The 24,725-nt window shown below is 40.1% G+C and overlaps 1 protein-coding gene across 1 annotated transcript; it reads right to left on the reverse strand.

The window, feature by feature from the left end:
- Positions 1-242: 242 nt before the first annotated feature.
- hsd17b12a (hydroxysteroid (17-beta) dehydrogenase 12a) lies at positions 243-23,221 on the reverse strand. The gene is made up of 11 exons (XM_055155788.1): positions 22,996-23,221; positions 9,492-9,538; positions 8,734-8,809; positions 8,327-8,434; positions 7,121-7,185; positions 6,978-7,022; positions 6,801-6,835; positions 4,449-4,530; positions 4,028-4,093; positions 2,176-2,325; positions 243-1,735 (listed from the first exon to the last, which is right to left on the reverse strand). The coding sequence occupies exons 1-11, from the start codon at positions 23,174-23,176 to the stop codon at positions 1,592-1,594; spliced, it is 999 nt and encodes a 332-aa protein (XP_055011763.1). The 5' UTR covers positions 23,177-23,221; the 3' UTR covers positions 243-1,591.
- Positions 23,222-24,725: the final 1,504 nt, after the last annotated feature.

The following is a 24,725-nucleotide window of genomic DNA, read 5'->3' on the forward strand; positions in this document are numbered from 1 at the left end:
CATATAAGGGGCCAGCAGCATGTGCCACTTTGTGATGTTCACGCTGACGTCAGCTCTCATTGGGCACCAGAGTCAATGCATGTCATCTTATTAAATACTTTAAGAATATTGTGATATAAAATGTGCATTTAACAATGATGCACAGGTGTCATAGAATACAACTATATAGCAAACATAAGCACAATAGGTCTGCTTTAACTAAATGATTAAAAAAAAAAAAAAGGCAGATTCATAAACACACACATATTCTGCCCATTTTATTTTTTTATTTACAAAACGTAGAAAATACAAAGTGTGCATTTGAACTTTTCACAGAAGCACCTTTAAAAACACTTTGGTCTGACAATTCATCAGGAATCATCTACTCAATTTAAATTACATTAAATTAAATTGGTATATTCACTCTGCACATTCCCACTCATCGTTTTTGACCATTTATTTTAAAGCAGATTTTGTGACTTTGGTTCTAATAAAAATAAGGCACATTTGGTGAAAAACATCCCAAAAAAATAATTATAATTTTGTATTTTATGTGTTTTAACAGTAGGTAAATTTCACAAACACATTTATTGCTTCACTTTTTGGTTTAAGTATTTTGGTGCATTTTAATAATACATTAACAGTGATATCCCAAAAAAAAGTTGACACATTTTTTTTCGTTCTGTATCTACTGATTTTTTAAACAAAATTTCAAATAAATATTAAAAAACAAACAAAAAAACAAAACAAAACTTCTGAATCCCTCCACCGCAATGCTCCGACAAATTTATTATTTCCAAGATGAAAATGATTCGTTCTCTCAAATCCAAATCAGCGAAATCTACAAAAGTAAATGTCAAACTTTTGCAGAATTTAACACTGTTTAAGATTACCCTTTTGAGATCAGCATTTTAAAAACCATGAGGTCAACAGGAGTGATGATCTGAAATCTGAGAAATTATCAATTCCTCCAAAAAGGAGCACACACTTTATATCACAAACTGGATCAAGGAACATTTAACGTTCAAAATGTGTCATATTTAAGTTAAAAAAATATCAATACAATACAGACATTAGGTGGTCTTTGAGACCATTCAAATTTCTCATTACAGATTTGTCATTCTGTTTGGGTCTAAGGCATGTTGGCAAGTGCACAGATGAGTGAATGACAGGTGCATAGGCTGGTGTGTAGACAAGTGGAGCCATATAAGATGGAGTTTAGGCTTTAGATTTTAATTTTTAAGGTCACTTTTCAACATCTCATAACTGTTTCCTTTTAGATCTTATACACAGTAACAGGTGCACAAACAGGTGAAGATTTCTAAGGAATCATTTAGTTTGCTTGGTCCAGGTAACAGAGGTGACCAGGTAGAGAACTGGTTGTGGGTTCGATTTCTAGTCTGTCTTGAGGCTAGCTCTGTTCTTTTGTCACTAACAGGTGTGGACAGGTGGATAAGTTATGGTTTGTGGTTGTTGGTTTGATTTCTAGTCTGTCTTGAGGCTGGCTCCGTTCCTTCATTCTTAAAAGATGTTAGACAGGAGGAGATGGGTGGAGACAGGTGCAGACAAGTGCAGATAGGTGGATGGGTTGTGGTTTGGAGTTGTTTCATTTCTAGTCGGTCTTGAGACTAACTCCGTTCTGTTTCTGCTCCCTCTGCCTTTTTCTCTGGAGATACCCGGTCCTCTGCAGACGGTTCATCCTCGCACCCAGAAAAATCACAATGGAGCTGGGCACAAGTTTAGTGGTCACCCAGCCCTGAAACAAATGAATGAATAAATGCAACATGAAAGAGGGTGACAAGGAGCTTTACAGAGAGGGGAGTGTATTGTAGTATTTGCCTTGTATAAACAACATGCTTGTTGTTGTTACGGTACATAATAAAGTACAAGTAGAAGGTACTAGTAGACAGGGTGGGGAAATACCCATTGGTCTGGCTCTGCAGTGTGCAGTAGTATTTGGAGTAGCAGTAGTAATATTGTTGTTGCTGTGATTGTATGATGGAAGTAACAGGTGGTCTGACTCTGCAGTATGTGTGTGTATGGTAGTAGTAGCGTTTGCAGTAGCACTGTCACCATTTCCAATTGTACTTGTTGCAGCATTGTTACCATGACACCATGAGAGAAGTACCCATTGGTCTGGCTCTGCAGTATGTGCAGTAGTAGTAATATTTGCAGTATTTGTAGTAGTAGTATTACCATGACAGCATGGGGGAAGTATCCGTTGGTCTGGCTTTGTAGTCCCACTGTAGTGACCTCTGCCTGGACGTAGCGGTCAGGAGTAGGTTTGTCCAGAGTAGGCTTCCTGATGCGTGTCATTTTAGTTGCCACAAAGAATGGAAGCACACTCTACAAAAGAAAAACAAAAAATATTTAATAGATACCCATTTGAGCAGATATCAAATCTGCCAATGTTATGAACACTCAAAACTCCATCCAAAATGCAGAGACAATTTATGCAAAAGATCATTTAAACCTTCATTAAACTGCCGGCCTCATCATTTATTTTTACTAGTCTTATCACAAGTGTAATTCTGACACATTTTGGTCCTTGTTTATATTATGGCTGCTAGGTAATGTACCTCTGTGCATGTCACATCTGCTGCCAGTGCCCAATCAGGAAGTAAAATTTTATCATTTCCTACTCTTTTCTAGTTTTGTCAATTTGGTGAAGTTTTAGTAAAATCTTAAATGTAATTATCTTAACTTGTTTTATTGAGATGAGTTGTCTAACCTGTCATATGCACTTTAAGTATTTCATTTAGACAAGAAGTGCCCAATACACTTCAAGGTTAACAAACTTCTGATATTCTCTTCACGGATGTATAGTGAAAGTTTGTAGAGTGCATAAAACCAGTGAGAATCTGTCGCAGTCTGAACAAAAACACCGTTCTAAAAATAACCTCTTTGTTCTAACTTTAACCTGCAGTTCTGCTCTCAGCCACACGAGGACGCCCCAGACCGTCACATTACAGACTCACTGCAGCTCAGACAGGTGCAGCCTGCGGCTGCTGCTGTGTCATTAGGCAAGACACTTCACCTCTACTTCATGTCTATGTGTGAATGTGTGAGTGGCTGGTTCTCTTATTCAGAATCATGTTTTAAGATAAGTGACAGAAAACAACTTAGACCAATATTTTTTTCCCCATCTTGGCAGTAATGAACCTAATTTTTTTTAAACCTAATTTATATTGTTACAATAGTAAAATTTCAAGTGTAGGCAATAGACTTGACATGCTATCAGATGCAATACTATGGAAACTAGATACTCATTTGAGCAGGTATCGATACTAAAAAAGTCACATTTACAGGACAGCAATTAACTTTCAGCTTTAGAATAATCTTGTGCTGTATTAGAACAAGTATAAGAGGGCATAGACCAGTATATGCCCATAGACCACTGTGGAACCTACATGGACCACTGAGGGATTAGATCAGATATAAGGCCACATGGGAATATAAGAGGAAGTAATACATATTAATGTTGAAAATCACATTCTATCACCCTAAGTATTTTTATTATCATGGTATCAGATACAAAAATATAGACTATAAAGACTAAAAACATTTCATTTTGAAGTAATTCCTGCTTTGTCATAACTTCTCAGCTCTTGCATGTTTGGGGCCCGTGTTATTCAATTAGCTGCTAAATTAGTCAGTGATCATCTCAGTGGATTAATTATGATTAATTGGTTGAGGTCAATCAGCCTTTAAAACTGCACACATTAAAAACAACTTCACCTAAATCAAAAAGGTGCACTGTGTAACTTCTCTGGTGGAGCTGCTTTTCCCTGATTTCACAATATGGAAATAAACTTGGGTCTGACCATTAACATCTCTATTGTCATAACAAAGGAGAAGCAAGCCTGCACTGCTATAAAACACCTGAAATTTAATAAATGAAAGACAGATGTGTTCAATGTCCCACTGTGGAACATTCCATGCAAAAAAAAATAACCTCCATGGAGACAAGCAAGTAGCTTCACCACCTCAGGCGTTACATAGTGCAGCTTTAAGTATTAGTAACATTATATTTGAGTTTTGTTCAAACCTGGATGATGATTCCCTGACGTCTATACTCCTCCTGAAGCCCGCGAGAGAAAAAGTCCACAAACGCCTGACAACACAAAAACACAATTATGAGATTAAATACAAAAGAGTTTAAATGGTTCAAAAGTTTGCATTTTGTGTTGACAATGACACATTTGAGTTTCAGTGTCATGTGCATTATACATCAATTTGTACCCTATAGTCAACTACATGTATGGCTTTGCACCCTTGTCATTTGACTAGAACTAGACCTAAACCAGGATTTGGACCAGGACTAGGAATAAACCAGAACTAAACCAGGACTAGAACAAGAACTGGGACTAAATCAAGACCAAGATTTTGCACTTTATAACTACTATACAATTTAGAAGCTTAGTTCTGTGCATGTATGAGTTGTACAAAAGTTTATGATGGTATGGTACCTTGGTAGCAGAGTAGACGGTGAGGAGAGGTAGTGGGTACATGCCACTGGCCGAGGAGATGTTCAGAATCACTCCTCTGGACCTAAAACACAGAAAATAACACTTAATAATGTAAAAATATAAAATACACGGTTATAAACAGCAGAGGGAACACTTAAAACTTGCATGAAAATAAGTTTAATGTCCCTCTACGAGTCAGATCTGTGAAGAGGCAAACCCATAAATACTTTTGTCTAATAAAACAAATGAAATAAACCTTTGGTCTTATTTTGGGGCTGTAATGTTCCACAGTAGTGCTGTAAACAGGCTAGAACAAAGCCAGAAGTTGCAGGTTTAATTCCCAGCGCAAGAAGGGCCTTTGAGTGGAGTTTGCAGTCTCAGTGAGAATTGGTGGTTTGCAGACTGTAAAATGTGATGATGTCATACTCCCAGATAGAGGCAAAGCCAGTTTTCCCTATTGATCATATTGTACTTTACTATGAAATATCCAGAATATAAATGCATAAATGCTGAACCAGATCATTTCTATTGGTGACCAGACTCACTGTAACAACAAAAATCTGCCTTTGAATAATATTCATTTAGCAGTCCCATCTGTATTAAATATGATTGGCCTATTGATACTTTGCAGCTGATGTCATCAACATTCCCTGGGGATGTGATGCTACCTGTAGGCACTGCTCTGTCTGAAGCTGTTACTCAAGTTACTTTAATCTGAGCTTCATTTACAGACTCTCACCTTTATGTTGAAAATCAAACTCCTAAACAGGACCATGAACACTTGTACTGATCATAGGCTCCTAAAAGTGTCTGAAAAGTGTCTAAATCCAATCTTTTAACTTTTTGGCAGTGTTTGCTAATGTGTGCATTGTGTCCGCCATAGACATACATGAAGAACACCCCCGGCGTGATGCCACTGTGAAGTATCAATAAAATGGGGGTGATGTCATCAGAAACGCTGCAATCTCAAAAAACCCAAACAAAAAAAAACTAAAACTGATAATACCTGCTGTCAATTTGATGAAATGATTAAATTGAAGAAACTGACTCAAATTTGACAGAAACTTTGATTTTTATCCAGATTTTGTGGCATTTCTAGTTTGTGTCTCTGGTCTCTCATCCAGCTCTGGATCGTGATGTTCTAAAAATAGATTTTTTTTTTTTTTGGGGGAAATTCCTCGGTGCTGAGGCTGAGGCCCATCTCCATGGAAACGCCTGCATCACACGGCCCGCCATGTGCAGCCCTCCCATTGGTCCAGACAGTGATGGAGGGGGAGGGGCCACAGCAGGGAGGAGCCAATCAGAGATTAGAACGCACACCAGCATTTTCAGATGGACGTCAGGAACAAAAGAGCCTGGACCAGAGCCTGGTCCAGGACCTGGTCCAGGACCTGGTCCAGGACCTGGTCCAGGACCTGGTCCAGGACCTGGTCCAGGACCTGATCCAGGACCTGATCCAGGACCTGATCCAGGACCTGATCCAGACCTGATCCAGACCTGATCCAGGACCTGATCCAGGACCTGATCCAGGACTGGACCAAGAACTAGTTGTAGGACTAAACCAGGACTGGAACCTGAAGGACTAGTACTAAACCTGGTCTAGTACTAAACCTGGTCTAGGACTAAACCTGGTCTAGGACTAAACCAGGACTAAACAAGGACTAGAAAAGGACCAAGTCTAGGACTAAACCAGGACTAAACGCAATAATAGAATAGAGACCCAAGACTAGAGAGTGAGAAACAAAAAAGTAACTGCTAAATAAAAATATTGCAGTTACTGTCAGATACTTGCAAAGATTCTGACCTTATTCAAGACTACAACCTTCCAGGTCCTTTAGAATTTAGAATAGTCTCCTTCCATTCAAACATTTACCTCAAGAAACAACTCCCCCATTCACAAACACATTCTTAGCACAGACACTGCAGACAAGGGAGAGGAAAGTGTCTTGCTCGGGGACACAAGGTAAGGTGGTAAGGGACACTTTATTGTCCATGTAGGGAGATGTGTCCTCTGCATTTGACCCATCCTTCAGTGTGTCTGGGGTAAACTTGAACTACCCTTGGGCAGGACTAGTGAAGCTGGACCTATTCTGTATGTTTTGGGTTGATAGGGGAAACCTGGGCACCCAGAAGAAATCTACCTAGACACAGGAAGAATATGCAAACTCCACGCAAAGACCCAGGAGTCTAGCTGGGAGGTGAGCAGCCATTGTGTAAAACTGCGGGAGAAGAAATCGAATTAGCAACCTCCCTCAAGTTAACAACTCTACCTCTGTAGCTTGTGACAACTTTGTTGCCTCAAGTTTAAACAACTCAGCATTTAAGTTTCTTTTTAAGAATTGAACTACAGACCTGACGACCATCCGGGGCAAGACCAGGCGCGTCATCTGAAAAACAAAAAAAACAAATTCAAGTTTCAAATCAGGAGTGAGCAGTTTTTGTTTGATTATTTTGACATTGCCAGTATTTCCAGGATAAATTACGTTGAGGAAAAAAAATAAAATAAAATAAATAAATAAAGAGTCTCACCTGACAGACTGAGGTCATGTTCACATTGATCATGTTTGTGATGAACTGGGGGGGGGGTAAATAAATAAATAAAAATTTAAAATCAAATTAGTCTAATTTTTGTTCGTTTCTGACTAATGAACAGATTTTAAAAAGGCACTCACATTATCCAGGTCTGGAATGTGCAGGTAGTACTCGGGATATGGGTACGACACACCCACGTTATTCACTGAGGAACAAAACAAACACTTTATGGTTCACATCACTACATTTAAAAAGGTTCACCAAGTCACATTTCTGGTTGAGGGTGCACCATCGTCTTGCATTTATGTAAACCTTACTGCTTTGCCCAAGAATGACATGACAAGCAGGTGGCGAACTTTTAAATTTGGAATACATTTTAATTCTGGTGAGTTGAAGACAGTAGTGCTTCATAATGTTTACCAAGGCAAGTTTATTTGAGTAGCTTCTAAATAACATTGTACTTTTTGAGACCCCATATGTTTACTCAAGTAATAAATTGTACAGTATATCAGTAGTTTTATATTTGCAGTAGAGAAACAAGAGGCCAGGAGGGGGCAGCAGAGACACAGGACTCCACTTGTTTTTGTCTCTAAACTTTAAACTGATCAGAACATTTTGTACTTTTCACTTTGGACCCAGTCACTGCGAGGGGAGTTTAAGCTCCTCAGAGTGATCCCCTCAGTCTGGATGATTTCATTTGATCAGTTTTCACCTTAAATATGCGCTTTGCTCAAAGACACGTCAGCAGTGACATCAGCACAGTGTACAGATCAGGATTCTATGGTGGAATTTTCTGGTCAAGTTTCAGTCTGCAGATTGGCTGACTTGGTTTATGGTTTAAATCTCTATCCTATCTACATGAAACAAAAACTGGCACAAAGTTCAAAGTCTTCTGTCACTATACATCACTATGACATTTAAAGATGCACTATGTAACTTTTCTAGTAAAGGTCTGTCCTCTACTTGTCCAAATGGTTATGGGATTGCTTTACTTATATCTATGAAGACAAATAGATATCATCAAGTTAAAAGTCAGTTCTATGGAGAGGCAATTCCACATACAGTAAAAATATGTCATTTAGAATTTTAAGTTATTAATTTGATCAGGGCCAAAACACATTAACCTTATAATAAATAAATGTCATGTGTCTGGTTTTAGGAAATATACTGTGAAACATTCCAAGCCATCTCTATGGAAACAAGCAGAAACATGCATAAAAAGGTTCAGCATTTGTAGATCATGTGTTAGATTTTTTTCAAGAACGGTGAATCTTCCAGAGTTATATGGCCTCCATGCTCCACCTAAAAACGATTACATCATTATGACATCATCGTCCTCAACTCACCCAGAACTCCAATCTCCAGTCCTGAAAGTCCTGCCTCGATTTTGGGATAAATGTCTGTTTTTCCAAAGTCCACAGCTATGGTTTTTGTCTCCACTTTGTACTGCTCCTCTGGGGATAAAACACCACACTGTTAGAATAAGACTGCATATGTGTGTGAAATCTGTCTAGGAGCATTCACATCTGAGACTGAAATCTGAACCTGAAACTAAGCCAAGAATGCCTTACATTTCAGAACATGCTTGTTTAAAAAAAAAAAAAAAAAAAAAAAAAAAAAAAAAAAAGTGCCAATCCTGTAGTTTAGACCTCTACACAGCGTAAGATCCCATAGAGACACAGGAAGGGCACCTCAGAACATTGTTGCAGAGGTCTAAACTATAGGTACAGAGGGAGAGGGGCATCTGACTCACCAAGTAACTTGGCGACGTCGTCCAGTTTTTCCTGAGAGCGGCTGATTAGCATCATAGCAAAACCTCGACGCGCCAACTGAGAAAGACAAAAATGAAGTATGAAGTTCACACCAACCCAATAAACTCACATTCTAATCTGGACATCGTTTAAAGCTACACTGAGACTTTTCTGCTGAACTGTCTATCACCTGCTTCTCCATGGTAATGTTACTTTGCATGTAATGTTCCACAATATGGTATTAATCAGAGTTTTATTGCCAGTCAGTGAACAGAATTCAGTTTATTTACAATTTCCATCTCCACCAAGACAAATAGACAAACAGATGACCCCCACCAGGCTAGCTATACGTCAGATCTGTGAAGAGGTGAGCGCACTGACAGCAAGAATGCATGTTATAAGTACTTTTGAGCAGTAAAAATGTGTGCAATTGAATATATACTAGAAAAGTTTAAAGCTATACTATGGAACATTCCAGGCATAGCAATAACATCTCCATGGAGACAAGCTGGTGGTGGACAGTCCAGAAGAAAAGCTACATAGAGACATTCTGACCTGCCCTTTGGCTTAACTTAAAGCTGCTCTAATGTCTGGGTCCATCACATACAAACCGCCACTACTTCAACTTTGAAAGAACAAATATTTCACCTTTAAAAAAAAATTGTGACAGTGTTAAGCAAATTTTGTATTGTCAAAACTATAAAACCCGAGTCTGTAGAATGATGTCGTCTGAAAACAGGTAAATGTAAAAGCTCCTCACCTCTTCAGCGTAGGACTTCCCAATTCCATCCGTCGCCCCAGTAACAACTGAAACACAAGAAGAAAACACAGATCAGAAATTAGTAATTTAATAATCTAAATGTTTGATATTTAAAGTTGAAATATAATGATTTGACTGAGCAAGTACCCACACGTTTCTGTAAACAGGACCTTTTCGTAACCGCACTCAAAAAATGTTACAAAAAAACCTAAAAAACTAGGCTGCATTGGCTTGATGGTAAAGCATTCACTCACAAACCAAGAGGCTGAAGGTTCAATTCCAGCTCTAGACAGTACATTCTGTATTCTATATTAATGTGAAGGTGATGGTCAGAGGGATCAACATTAACATCACTACTAGCTAAAATCTAACTACTATTTTGATTTTCCAATTCATGATTTAAAATGAAGCCAAAATACACATACCTGGAGTTGTTTTGTTTCATTCACAGATGTTTGAGTTATCATTTATTATTAGTCTGTCTACATCTCCAAAGATCAAAATGTTCTGTTCCACCTTGTGATGTCATGAAGTGGTAGTTTAAGTTAACAGCTCCTTTTACTTTTAGTTCAGCAGAGACAGACAACTCTAGAACTAAAATTCATTCAAATGACTATAGTGAAGGTGTATGGAGTTTAAAAACACAGTTGAGCACTTCGTGTATGACATCACAAGGTGGAACAGGGGGTTTTCAGATTGAGAGAAGAATTCAGCCTAAATACACACAATGTGTGTGTTACATGTGTAAATTAAACAAAACAGCTCCAGGTATGTTTATGATGAGGAAACAACATTATAACAGATCAGAAAATAATACAATACTTTGTATAAATCCTGCATCTATAAAAATGCATTCTTTAAAAAAGTATATAGAGGAGAGGAGGAGAAAGATGGAGAGAAGAGGAAGAGGAGCAGAGTGATGAAGAGCTATGACGCGTTCGAGGGAAAGTGGGGCCGAGTTAAAAATAGCTCTGACCAAAAACTGCAGCAGAGACTGACACGAACAGAATACTAAATACGTGATCTACAATATCCATCAACAAAAAGATGTGAACTAAAAACCAAATATTAAAACTAACAAACCACAGGGTTGGCAGTTTTTACACAGAATAAAGACCTCATGGACACACAGGGAGGGCATCTGACACACACACGGAAGAAGGGAGGGCATCTGACACACAAAGAGGAAGGATGGCGCACACACACACACACAGAGGGAGGACATCTAACACATGAGGAAGGAGTCTTGACACACACAGGGAGGAAGGGCATCTGACACACATTTCAGAACACGTTTATAAAAGGTCAGGGTACAGGGTTAGCAGCTTTTACACAGAACAAGACCCCATGGAGACACAGGGAGGGTATCTGAAAACAGGAAGGGCACAGAATAAGACCAGATATTTTCCATAAATAGTTTTTGAAGTGATGACTGCATTATACATGTGATAACTGTGATATTGTGCATTTTAAATACACTTCTCAGACAGCTGGAGTCTCGTACCAGAGAGACTTTCAGAGCAGCTCCTTCGAGGAAGATCCGACCTGCCTGGACCACATTCCAGCACAGGGTTAAGCCAATATAAACATGCTAAGATAACACGCCAACATGCTAGGGACAAAGCATTCCTCACACCTCACATTGGAATTAGTGACGCAGATCATGCCAGAACATACAAACATGCTAACAAAATACTAATACACCGCCATTTTGAACTCTAGTGAACAGGACATGTACACACATACACAGATCCAATGACCTTTCTGTGTGGAGATTGAATATTCTCCCCGAGTCTAGATGGGTTTCCTCTGGGTTCGCCGGTACCAAGAGGTGCTGAATAATGAGTCAAATGCAGGTTTAAGCCAGAAACTTTAAAATTTCTAAAATATTTTGATACTAAGGAATAAACAATAACAGGGGTTTCCAACCTTTATCTTTTCTTATTTTTTTTTCTTCTATGAAATACAAAAATCCTTAGATGGGGAATAGATAGATGCTTATAAAACCATTACCCATTTATCAATGCACCAGCTTAGTTTGTGCTCTTATACTTGTTCTGATACAGCTCAAGATCATTCAGGAAAGGTAAATTTCTGTCCTGTGAACAGGGACAATACAAGTGCACCTTGTGTAATCTAGGGACTTCAAGAACTATTCAAATTAAAGATTACCGTGACAAGAAAAAATGAACATAACACTTGGCGAGGTTGTCAAAAGTATGGAAAAATCAGGTGCTAATCAATACTAAAACTAGTATCAAAACTAGACAGGCCTACTCATTTTAAATGCTAGTATCATGTCAACACTGGGACAAGGAGAGCAAGACGTGAGAATCTGAACATTTTCCAGACAAGTGAAGTGCAGACGTGACTAAACCTCGCGGAGAATCCAGAGTGACACCACTTAAGTGACAAATGTGAAAAATCTTTGAAACAAATGAACCAGAACTGAACCCGTCAAGAGTTCATCAAAAACATACCTGGCTTTTTTTTTTTTTTTTTTTATTATAACAAATGATCAATGATCTGAAGTGAGTGCACGTTAATCCAGAAGTCTTTATACTAAATATCTTGCAGCTGTCATCAACATTCCCTGCTAAGTGAAGGCACTCTTCGGTCAGAAGCTCTAAACTTTAATCTGAGCTTTATTTTAAACATCATCTGACCATAAAGAATTGACTTAGCTGGAAGTACAGGTGAGTTGATTTGTGCTGTCAAGTCTCACACATAAAATTACTCAGAAGCTAGCTAGTGTTATCCAACAGTTTTCCATTTAGTCAGTCTGTGTTGAAAATTAAACACCTAAACAGGACCATAAACACTCATATTCATCACAGGCTCCTGAGTGTTTAAATCTTTTTTTTTTTTTTTTTTTTTTTTTTGGACAATCAAAATTTTAAGACAATCTTAAAATGTATGTATGCATTGTGTAACCATGATAACTGTTGAACATTTCACCATACACACTGTATACTCCATCAGTCTGGTATTCAGTCTATGTGACAATGCATGCGAGACACTAAAAAGTCTGATTTTATCAAACATGTCGTGAGGGCTTTAGGTGCACCTTTGGAATTCAGAGAATCCACTTTGTAGTGTCACAGTACTGTGAACTTTGGCCTAAAACAGCAGATGCACAACAGTTCAGATAACCAATATAAGGACAGCTCTGAGCTATTAAACTGTCAGTTAATATCTCCAAAACTGCCACAAACTTCAGTGCATTCTCTGTCAGCATTCGGGTCATCAAAAGTACCCAAAATCAAATAACATCGATACCAAAACTAGTGTCAGAACTCTGTCCTTGATTTATTTATTTTTTGTTCAAATGAGCACTAAGTCTGATCTTCTGATAAAGCTCTCATAAAAAAAAAAAAAATGTTTGAGAACTTTATCAGAACACATAGTAACAAAGAAAGTACCATTTTGTGTTGAAAATTATACCCATTAAAATTGGTACAATATAGATCCTATTCCTTTCCAAAATAAAGTTTTTCCCCTATACTAAAGTATTTCCCTTCACACAGTCCTAATCTACTTTGACTGTGAAGAGTAAATGTAGATTTTAGATTAGCATCATAATCCCTCTGAGTTTCTTATGAATTAAAAATGTGATTCCTCAGTTTCTATTTTAATCCTGTTCATTCTTCATAAACCTCCACAGCCTCATCCAATCACATGACAGGATTATTCAAACGCTAGCATTCTGGGGTGCGCTGGTGTTATGTAACAAATGCGCCCCTCTGTGTTTAGGTCCAGGTTAAAAATAGAACAGCTCTACTGAGTGCACTCACAACCACACGTTTAGATACACTTATTTATAGAGCCAATGAGATAGTTAGATAGAAGTTAGATTTTTACTATAAAGTTTAAAGATCCATTGTGCTTTTTTCCATGTTATAATCTGACACCCGTGGATCACTGTCTTACAATTTGGACATTTTTAAATCACAATATCAATGCAAAACAACTTAAACACGTCTGCTGACTTTCAAGAGCAAAGAGCCGCATGCAGTGGGCCCCTCCTATGGATAGCTGCACATCATTAGCGAGCAGATTTTTATTCATTTGTACCAAAATGACAATGCAACGCTGCCAAATCCAATGCATATCAATTAAGAAAATAAAATTGGATAATCAAGTAAGTACATCACAGTGGGCATGCACCCGTGGTGGTGAAAATGCAGGTAAAATGGAGCATCAATCTTGAATAGAGAATAATAAAGATTACTCATGAACATGCGTGAATCACTCTACTTCAAAGGGTAAATGGGTAGGTCTGATTTACATGACCTACGTAAAATATACAACATTAAGCTCTTTTTTTCCTGCACCTTTTGAGCTCAATATCAAAGAGGCGATGGCTTAGAAAAATACTCAGATTGGGCTTTCAAAAAATAAATAAATAAAAATAAAAAATCAATCTGACTAAAACTGGTATAAAAACCCTTATTTTCATTTTATTGTATGCATCAATACCTGCTGAAATAAGGCACATTAACAGGACAAACTAGACATTTCCTTAACAGTTTAAATCAGGACGCGTTTTTGTGAGGCTGATACAGCTCAAGATTCTAAAGTCTGGAGCTGTCCGTGGTCCTGAAACTGGCGTAACTGCATCTTGTGTGACAGTGTTTGAAACTATGGACAAACTATAGTAACTAAAATAAGTTAAGGTACTAAAAAAAATGTGGTTATGATGCCAGGTTTATATTTGATAGAAATGGCCACTAAACAGTTAATTCTCAATGGGACGTTCAAACTCATGTCTTTGCAAACTTCACTATATCCGGTACAAGAGTCGACTGTTTCAGTGTTTGGGCTAAAAATACATCAGGTTATTTGTAGATTTTGTTTGATTCTCCGGCGTTCCCTCGCTCTCCTCCTCCTCCACCTCCTCCTCATTCTATAAAAAGCCCTGGATTTCTGAACGGAGATATGAATTATGAATGTTTGTGTAAAAATAGTGTCACGTGAGCACAAAACGTGTCTGAGCCAAACTAAAAACAGAACACTGATATTTTTAGACCCGCTCTAGGAATAGAACCGTCAACCTCACGTGGCTTAGAGGACAAGGCGGAGGAGGAGGTGATGAGGAGCAGAGGAAGGTGAATGAACAAGAATCAAGTTATATTTATGTTACATATTTGAATAAATGTTAAAGAGGGAGTATTATGCACAATGGACTCAAGATGTTTTAACCTCATCAGAAACATGCCTGAAGAGGTTTGAGATGTCATCCATGCATGTTTAAGTCAGTCAGTGATCTCTCTCAGGCTTGTGGGACAAATCTTACAGCTAACTGTAAGGAGGGTTCGAACAGGGCCTATGTCACCCATGCTCCACACGACAACTGGCCATAAATGTACAAAAACATGATACAAAACTGCACTACAGCTTAACAAACCTGATTGTGGCTCCTCTCCCATAATTTCCTCTACAAACAGCCAAATCTCCAATCATTGTGCATAACAACTGTTAACCGAGTAGCCTGTACAAACGTGTTCTGAAATGTGATTCTTGCATTAGTTTGTCAATTCATATTCCAGTCTTTTTTGCCAATTCTTCTATAGACTTTTAAAAATACAAGAGCACTTCTGGAGTACCACCTGATGATGTCACAAGATGGAACAGTGTGAACCAGACTAAACTTGCAGGTTTACTGAAACAGGTGTGAATGAAATAAAACATTTGATCAGCCATCTCTGTTACACATAAGAGGGATACAAGAGGATGGGAGGGCATCTGGATGTTGTTGTTCATAAGTTTTGGGGGATTCCTTTAAACAACGATGATCTGGTCTCTCCCCTCTCCTCATTCCCTCTCGCCCCCTGCTGATGCTCGGTGTGGTTGGCCCATGCCCACTGCTCAGATCTCTGATTGGTAGTTGGCCTTGGTGCAGATGTGCCATGTGAATGAGGATTACCCAGAACCCCCCTGTGCAGCCGCGGCAACACGTGTGAGAGCGCGTGCAGTGCACGCCTCCGCGCTTGGCTCAGAGGAGGGAGGGGCTAGGGGGAGGGGGTGCATACAGCAGGGGGCGCTCTGGGCCTGGGCTCATACACAAACTACCCCGTCTCTCTCTCTCTCTCAATGACAAACTGCAGCAGCGATTCACAAAAGCACTGTTATTTAACAAGGTATTTAAATGTTTTTCACAGACGAGCCATCAGTCGACCACCAGAGGAGGCACAGGAAACATTTTAAAAAGAGGCAAAACTGATGTCAATGTGAATCTTCGGATTTCCTCTGAGAAAAGGTTTGAGACTTTGAAAAATATTGGAGCTGAAAAAGCTGAATTGGTGCATCCTTGATAGCAATATCAATACTTTTACTTCAAGTATTTGCTAATACCTGATATTAAATAGCTCCCAATTACATATTATTACAAAATGAATCCAAGTGTAAATTATTTATCAGGCCATACCAGCTTGTCAAAGCCTGATCCCGTCAGATCTCAGAAGCTACGCAGGCTGGGCCCGGGTAGTACTTGGATGGGAGACCGCTAGGAATTCCAGGTGCCACAGTGGGGCGCCAGTGGCAGTGGTCGTTGTGTCCTTAGGCAAGACACTTCACCCACATTGCCTAGTATGAAAGCAGTGTGTGCATGAGTGATGGTGGTGGTCGGAGGGGCCGATGGCGCAGATTGGCAGCCTCACTTCCATTGGTCTGCCCCAGGGCAGCTGTGGCTACAATAGTAGCTTACCACCACGGGGTATGGAGTGAATAATGCTTTGTAAATACATCTTTGCAATAAACTGTATGTCTATGAAAATGTATAAATAAAAACTTGCTTTATCATGCAAGCAACAGCTTCGTATAAACCCTCAGACATTATGCGACTGTCAGTCTGTAAATAGTCCAAAGAGAACCCATATCTGATCCAATTGTCTACCAGTATCGGTGCATCCCTAGTTCTGGTAAGATCAATATCATTTTAAAAACTATTCAGGAAAGGTACAACTTTGTCACACGATATGATCCTGGTATGAGATATCTTCTTCCAAGGTATCAGTTCAGCCAAAATCAGATTTTGGTCTATAAATTGGTGGAGGCCAATACTGGCCAATGTTGGCCAAAAGCATCAACATCGGTATTGGAACTGAAAAACCTATAAAAATTTACATTACTAGTTTTAGTTTATTGATTAGAAGCATAAGGTTTTTAGTTAACGACGTGAGAGTGCACATTTTAAATCTGTCCAGGGGCATTCACATCAGAGAGCCTGAAATCTGAACTTTAAAATAATCCATGAATCTTGCATTAATGTACCCACTGACAGACAATGGAGGAAAGGGAGAAATCACTATATATATATATTTAGTTACTACACTTTGTTGCTGTTGGGAAGTTTACTTAGTGACACAAATGTTGAAAGTGAAATGTGCAAAACTTAGAGTTCTAGAAGCAGCAAAAAAAGGCTAAATATAACTTCAGCTCCCCCCTCCGAGTCCACATCTCTCCCCTCATCCTCCTCTCCTCTTATATAACCATTTTCTGAATTAAACTGTCAGAGGTTCATTCATTGAACATTATGTAATATTTTGTGCAAAAGGAAGGGAAGGGGCCAGAGGGGGAGGAGCATGATACGTCATTGGTCGCTCACCATGTCAGGTTTAACAGAGGAACTAAAGAGAATATTCAACCAATAAGAAAACCTCCACAATCTCCACTCTGAAGAAACCAAAAGGATCTGAGCCAAATGTGCGCTGCATCCACAAGGTTCAAGCAGGTCTGAGGAAACCCACCCAGGCAAAGAGAGAACATGCAAACTCCACACCTGCAGACCTGATTTTCCGACTTAACTTTTCTCCCATATATTTGTATTCACAGTAAAAAGAATCAAAGTATTACTCACAATGTGCTTATCAAACATGTAGATTTCTGTGACAATGGGATTTCTGCCTGATGCAGTTACCAGTGTTCAGATGAAAGGAGGAAGAGGATGAGGAACAGAGGAGCTGCAGTTCACAGGAGCAGCAGCGGGCGGCGCCCTCACTGAGCTCAGGAGACTGCAGAGTCTTCAGAGAAAAAAACAACAAAAAAAACAACAACCATCTTCTCATACTCCGGAGTACCACCACAACTACACAACCAAACACACAATACAACACAACCCTAAAATAAAATCTGTCCACACAACTGAACTTAGACTCATGTGAAAGAGGTGCTGTTAATCTGTATGTAAATGTCTGTAGATGTGTACATGTAATAATGGTTTAAGTTTGTATGTCTGTGTTCTACAGTGTATGTGTCAGATGCCCTGTATCTGGGGTCTTGGTCTGCTGCTGACCCCGTATGAACATGTTCTGAAATGCATGGGATTCTTGACTTAGTTTAAATTTCAGACTCACAAATCTAATTGCAATCGCAATGTTCAGGTGAGACTGAACAATTTTGGCAGAACATCTGATTTTTCTGGCAAAAAGTATTATACTTTGTATGTATCTAAACTGCAGAGTTAGCAGTTTTGATGCAGAACAAGGCAGGAGATGTTGTTGAATGTGGACGAAATTTGCAATATTTGTGATTTGTTTTGATAAATCATCAGATCGATTTTATTACAATTTATCTTGCAGTGCTTTAGTAGCTCTGTGCTGCACAGACCTGGTTCTTTATCAAATCTGATTAAGTACTAAGCCACAGGTGAGTGAAAAAACCAGATTGGCCAGTTCTTTTGACAAACTGGAATCAGATCAAAGGTCACAGGAATCCAGGAAAAGGGCACTAGGGTCAATGCCATTCCCCAAATACAAGTCATCTGCCGAAATTGTGTCAAGCATGCTAGTTGTTAGACTATTTCATTTTACTCACCAGAAACACTCATTTATAAAATATTCTGTCAGTTGAAACCTTAATTCACCATTAATTTAAGTTAAATGGATTATGCAAAGAAAGTTTCATAGGGTTTATTTTTATAAAAACACTGGTAAAATCCTGTATCAGTGTAGTCACAAAAAATATGCAATACAACACTCAGTTGGCCTCCATGTTTCTCTGGACTAATTTGTTTGCTCGGGCTTTTTAGCAGTTAAGTGTGGGTAAATTTGAGCCCAACATTTGTGTTCAAATAAACCTATTTAAAAACACAATAAAAATAAATAGCATAGTATGTTACGTAGTTTGTGTGTGTATGTGTTGCCGTAATATGTGACAAGTGTTTGTGCAGAACCTATTTTGACTCAAATTTGGCTCCAACTCATACTGGGGAATGACGGTCACCTTCAACACAGGAACTGTGAGGTGAGATTCCAGGTTGAGTCAGAACAATGTTTGCATCTAAATAAATTTTCCACATGATCAGAACACACACTTGTCACTTACTATGGCAAGACATATGGACAAACTAGATATAATCAGTAGCAATGAGTTTTATTCTTTAAATGTTTAAGTTAAATTGAAGCCCAATGTCCATGTAAACCGCACATGTAACAAAAAACAAAACCTGAGCAGACAAAGTGCAGAGAAACTTGGAATGAACATTGAATATTTTATGCATTTTGCCATTATTACAAATGTATTATATAAGTGTCTTTCTAAAAATAAATGTCAATCTTTCTTTGCAAACGTCATTAACTGAATGGTGAACAAAGGCTTGAACTGACAAAATATTTTAAAACTTAAACTCTGGAGTAAAATAATGAAACCAACGTCACACCAACAACTAGCATGACTCCAGTTGGAGAATGAAGAGGCACTATTCCGATGGCTTCAAAAATATGGAAACTTCCTGGTTCTGATCTGTGGTCTGGAGCTCTGATCTGGAGGGTTACTGCACATGGTAAAACCACTATAACTTTTCTGAACAAAGGCCCACCATCTGCTCTTCTGCTTTATCGCCTGGTCAGAAATGTTCCACAGCATGGCACTGAACTTCTACATCTCCATGGAGACCAGCAGGTACAGGTACAAGTCTGATCTATGGAGAGGTGACCCCCACTCACTGTATGAACACATATCTCGCAAGGCATTTTAAGCATTCAAAAACCAAATGCAAGTTATACAAGTTGATATCACACAGCATAAATTGGAACAATGGAAATTAGCTGTGGTTACCTATAAATAGGCAGGATTGTAAAGTTTTTACTTCATTATCTTGTTTTTAACAAAATACTTTCTAGGCAAAGCAATCACACAGCACGGGTGGAAAAGACCTCTTTGCTGTGACATAACAGGTTTAATGACCACTGATTATTCTTTTAAAGGGAGTTTTGTCTCTTCCTGCCAAACTCATAACAGACAGGATTCTGGGGGAGCAGGTTGTTCCAGAGCTTGAGGAGCGCCGCAGCTGTGGAGAGGCGAGGCACAAGTGGCACCATCCGACGTGGAGCCAAAACTGGAAAAACCTGAAAGTCTGAGACCAGTTTACAAGGTACTACCGTTAACAAGGATTTAGTGTGAACTATGCAGAGGGAAACACTTTGTGCCTTTGTGGAGGAAATAAATTTGCTTTTCTCTGAACTAGATTTAGTCAGAGTTTGATTTGCATCTGTATCAGCCTGAGGAGGGAAGGGCATCTGACACACAGGGATATAGGAGGATGGGAAGGCACCTAACACACACTAGGGAGGTGGTTCCTTGAAAGAGCCAGATTTTCCATTTCTCTGGTTGAATCATTCTTAATCCAGAGACACAGGGATACACACAAGTGGATGGGAGGGCATCTGACATTCCAGTTAGTCAGGTTCCTTTGTTTTTGGAACGAAACCAAACAAAAGACTGCACAAACTCATGGATTAGTCAGAGTGGATTGTAGGATAGGATTCTGTGAACAATGGAGAGAGAACAGCAAGAGATGAGAGAATTAGAGAAGGGAGAAGAGAGAAAGGAGAGAAAGATGGATTGAGAGGTGGACTGGAATTTTTTTGGGGTGGGGGCTTCATCGTTTACAAACTTCTCTGGATTAAGAATGACTCAACTAGAGAGATGGAAAATCTGACTGTATAAACCTCCTCCCCCCTGTATCGTTACGTGTCAGATACCTTCTGTAGCCTCCTGTATCCCTGTAATGGTAGACTGAGATGGGGGCAGTCAAATGACGAGTTAATCCGCAAATCTTGTGGTGTGTCAGATGCCCTACCATGTGTTGTGGTGTGGTTGGAGAAATATTGCGGGAGAATGGACCTAGTTACAGATTTTAAAAAAAAATGATAAGGGAAAAAAAAAAATGGATTTGAGAGATTTCTGATGAAAACACCAGAGAATGAATTCTGACTATGCTCCGTCAGAGAGAGGGGCGGTGTGATGTGCAGGGGTGAACGAGGCTGAGACGCATAGACGGCAGTGCGTAATACGCACGCAAACTCCGGATTTGGGTCACGTTTTGGGAGCCTCCATATGAAATGACAGCAGCCGGTCAGGAGCAGGTCTCCAAACGCATGCGTAATGGAAGCATCATACAAGACTTCTGTGCTAAACGCGAGTCAGTCCAAGAGTCAAAAAACATGTTCACTGACAAAACAAAACGGCGCATGCTCATAAAACTGGGGCATCACCTCGTTTTAAAATGCATTCATAAAGTCTTCTCTGAATGAATGAACGAGCACGCACGTTTCAAGCAAAAGTAAATCTTTTCAACAAATTTATTGGCTTTGTTCACATGCACTAAAACCTGATTATAATCAGATGTCTGGACCTGTAAGGTTCTTTTTAAATGACATGCAAACCGCTAAAACTGATGTGAATAATCAGAGGGACAATGATATGAGAAAAAGGATTCTGCGGTTTACGTGTCATTTTCATAATTTTAAAACCCTAAAAATCTGTTAATCAGATTTTGAGTACGTATAACGGCAACAACTGTGTTTGCAGAGGAGATTCAGTTCTATTCTGAAATTCTGAACAGTTGCGCTGAAAACATGTTGCTCTTTAATTCCATCTCAATATTCAATTCATTTCGTTTTAAAACGTAAATCAGTTAGCTACTTCTGCAAACTATGCATTCTCATCCATAGTTTTCACTTTAGTTGGACCAACTAAAATATGGATGTTAATGTTTTTTATCACTTGGAGTTGGATTGTTGGTAAAAGTAACTTGCAAACTTGGCTGTTGTGCGTCTGAAAAGTGCGTCATGGCCACACGTTTGCGCAGAAGTGACTCACATCACAAGCAAAGAAAATACGCACTAGTGGAAAAAACTAACGCCAGAAACACAGAAAAATTAATTTAATAAGCAACGGGTCCAGTAGCTGTGTGCCGCTTGCGTCACTGGTACAGCAAATATGTGACAAAATTACAGAGGTGAAATATTAAAATTGAACCAAAGAATACAGTTACTCAACGCACTTAACCACAATTTTGAGTTAGCTCTACTCTTAATACTTCAAATCTACCTAGAATCCTCATTTAAACGACACTGGGAGACACATCAGGGGAGGATGCTGAAAAGTGCGCACTCAACCCAATGAGCGGTGAGTCACGCTTCCGACGCAGGGCCGAATCTGGGCCGAATCCGGGGTCTCATTTTATACCACTGCGTTTGGATGATTACGAAACGCACTAAAGACGCAGCCATCAGGGCAGTGCGGTCAAAACGACAAAGTGGCGCATTTTGAAAGAAATGAGGTTGAATGAAACAATCACGCCATTTCTGCGCAGTAGGGGGCATTTAGAGAAACTCATCAAATGTAAAATGTTGAATCTGCGCCATAGGATTGGTTACAAATAGAAATGAGAATTCTAAGACATAACAAAGAATATGGATTATTTTGAAGGAACATTTGGTTTATCCCCCCTCACGCACATCTCCTTCCCCCCACACTGATTACAAAACACCAGTCAGACGCACTTACAGCGGCACTGTCTGTGGAAAAACGGTCTATCCAAAGATGGGACAGATTCGAGTTAAATCTCAGTTTTGTTGTAGTATATCAAACATGAGACATGTGGAATGTGGGATGAGTCTTTATGTTCAGCCCAGCGTCTGTTCTGGAGGAGAGGAGAGTCTCAATGAGAGTTACGCAACACTGACCCACTCCCCGCAGCTCCACATCCGCGTGTAGAGCCTCGAAACCCGGTCACAGTCTGCGGCAACCCGGCCTCTCTCTGGTGGACCAGGCTGACCAGCTGATCCTGGACAAACCAACCCGGGACAGAAGCAATGAACCGGGTCACATACAACCTCACATACAACCACACACCCAGGCAAAGTGACCCACCAACACCTGTCCCCTGATGGGGTTTGGAGGCAATAAACCGGAGTAAAAACTCGGTCACCCCCGCTGCATTCACCACCTGGAGCTCACCCACCTGACTACAGAGTGCCTCCTGACTAGAAGCCCCAAAACCGGGAAAACTAGTCCAAAACCTGGTCTAAGCCTGGTCCTTCCCTGACACACTCACAACAGACTAGTGTAGAGACAAACACGACTCAAAACTCGGTCCAAAGCAAGTCCAAAGCCTCCAGTAGGGCCCTCACACCTGCCCTGAGTTACCCCGGGTCTCGTGCCCCTGTCCCCGGGTGTAAGCAGCTTAAACCCCGCTTTGTGTCGGAGATTCACTCACCTGCCCATTTCCCGAGGCGCGGAGACAGCAGGCTCCCGTTGCCCAGGACCCAGATGCGGAACCCGGACAGGAGTCTGTAGAGCAGCCACAGTAGCACGCACGCCACAGTGCACGCGCCCACCCAGAACAGTGGTTCATGTGCCTCATGCAGGGCGTCCCGGAGCGCGTGCGTCCAGCTCATGTCCACAGAGAGCGCGTGCGAGGAGAAAGGCAGAAGGCGCGGGTCCGGAGCACACGGGTTTGGGTCTGGTTCCGCCGCGCTCCGCTTTATAAAGACCAGCCCGGCTCTCTGCGCTGATTGGCTGTGGCTCACATCACTCACGGGCTGCCGGTGGAAGGGGGTGGAACTCAGGGGGAAAGCGGTGCACTGATTGGCCGGGAGCGGAACAGGTTTTGTGGGTTTCGCTGCGGTTACGAAACTCCAGACAAACCGCCCGCTCCACTTTATGAATGAAACCGTGCGCTCATTGGCCAGGAATGTGTGCCCGCCCCCTGCTCGCTCCTGACAGGCCGAAGGAGTTGTCAGTCACTGGCTGATGAGTCACTCTGTGCCGTCACCAGAGACATCACTGCACTGCCCACACCAGAGATAAACCAGGACTAAACTAGGACTAAACCAAGTCTAAACCATGACTAAACCAAAACTGAACCAGGACAAAACCAGGATCAAACCAGGTCTAAAACAGGACTGGACCAGGACTAAACCAGGACTAGGTCTAAATCCTGTGTAAACCAGGACTAACTAACCAGATTTTGTTTAATGAATTTGGAAAGTAATAGCAGCAGTGTTTCAAATGACAGAAAAGCTGTCACCTTAGAACCTGAGGGTTAGCAGTTTGAATCCAGCTTGGGATAGCAATAGTATTGTTGTGTCTGTGGGCAAGACACTTTACCTACCTCTTGTGTGAATGCAGTTTGAAATATAGGTGGTGGTCAGAGAGGCTGATGGCACAAACTGGAAGCTGTGTGTCCCTCAGCAAGTCCAAGGGCAGATATGGCTTCTGCAGTAGGTTACTAGTAGTAGTAGTAATGCTCTTAGTCATAGTACATACTGTAATATTAGTAGTAGTAGTACTCATCAACACCACAGTTTCCAAAGACCATAGATACTTTGCGCTCAGGGGTTTGGATTTACACACGTCTTCTGTGACTGGAGCCCTGTTTGAAAGTGGCAGACGTGGCTGCAGATGTTGCAGGTCCAATCTGCAAATCTGCCAACAAATATCAGCAGAGCTTATGAACCATCGACTGCTCTGGATTCTAACCAATCTGCATCAGTCATGGAAAACCTGTATCAGTCAATCTCTAGTACATTCTGTAATAGTAGAAGTAGTTATAGTATTCAGCAGCAGCATTAGTCATAGTAGAATTATGAGTAGTAAAATTATATATTATAGGTTATAGTAGTAGTAGTAGTACAATGGTATAACCTCTACTAGTAGTACATATGTGTATTTTACAGTACTGTAGGGTTAGCTGTAGTATAGTAGTAGTGTTAGTCATAGTACATATTGTATGACATGATTCAGATTAGATGCTGCGTTAACACATTCCTCAGTGATACGTGTGACTAGCTGTAGAATTCCCTCATTTGAAATGTTGTAATTATCAAATAATGAATCAGATTACACCACTAATGTGAAACTAAACCAAGAAAGTATATAGATTTTATGGAGTAGAATTCTGTAGTTTAGACCTCTACAAACATGTCCTGGAATGTCGCTGTACGC

Source organism: Boleophthalmus pectinirostris, unplaced genomic scaffold (genome assembly GCF_026225935.1).
Source record: "Boleophthalmus pectinirostris isolate CB_2022bp ecotype Guang Dong unplaced genomic scaffold, ASM2622593v1 HiC_scaffold_2, whole genome shotgun sequence".
NCBI classification, from domain to species: domain Eukaryota; kingdom Metazoa; phylum Chordata; class Actinopteri; order Gobiiformes; family Gobiidae; genus Boleophthalmus; species Boleophthalmus pectinirostris.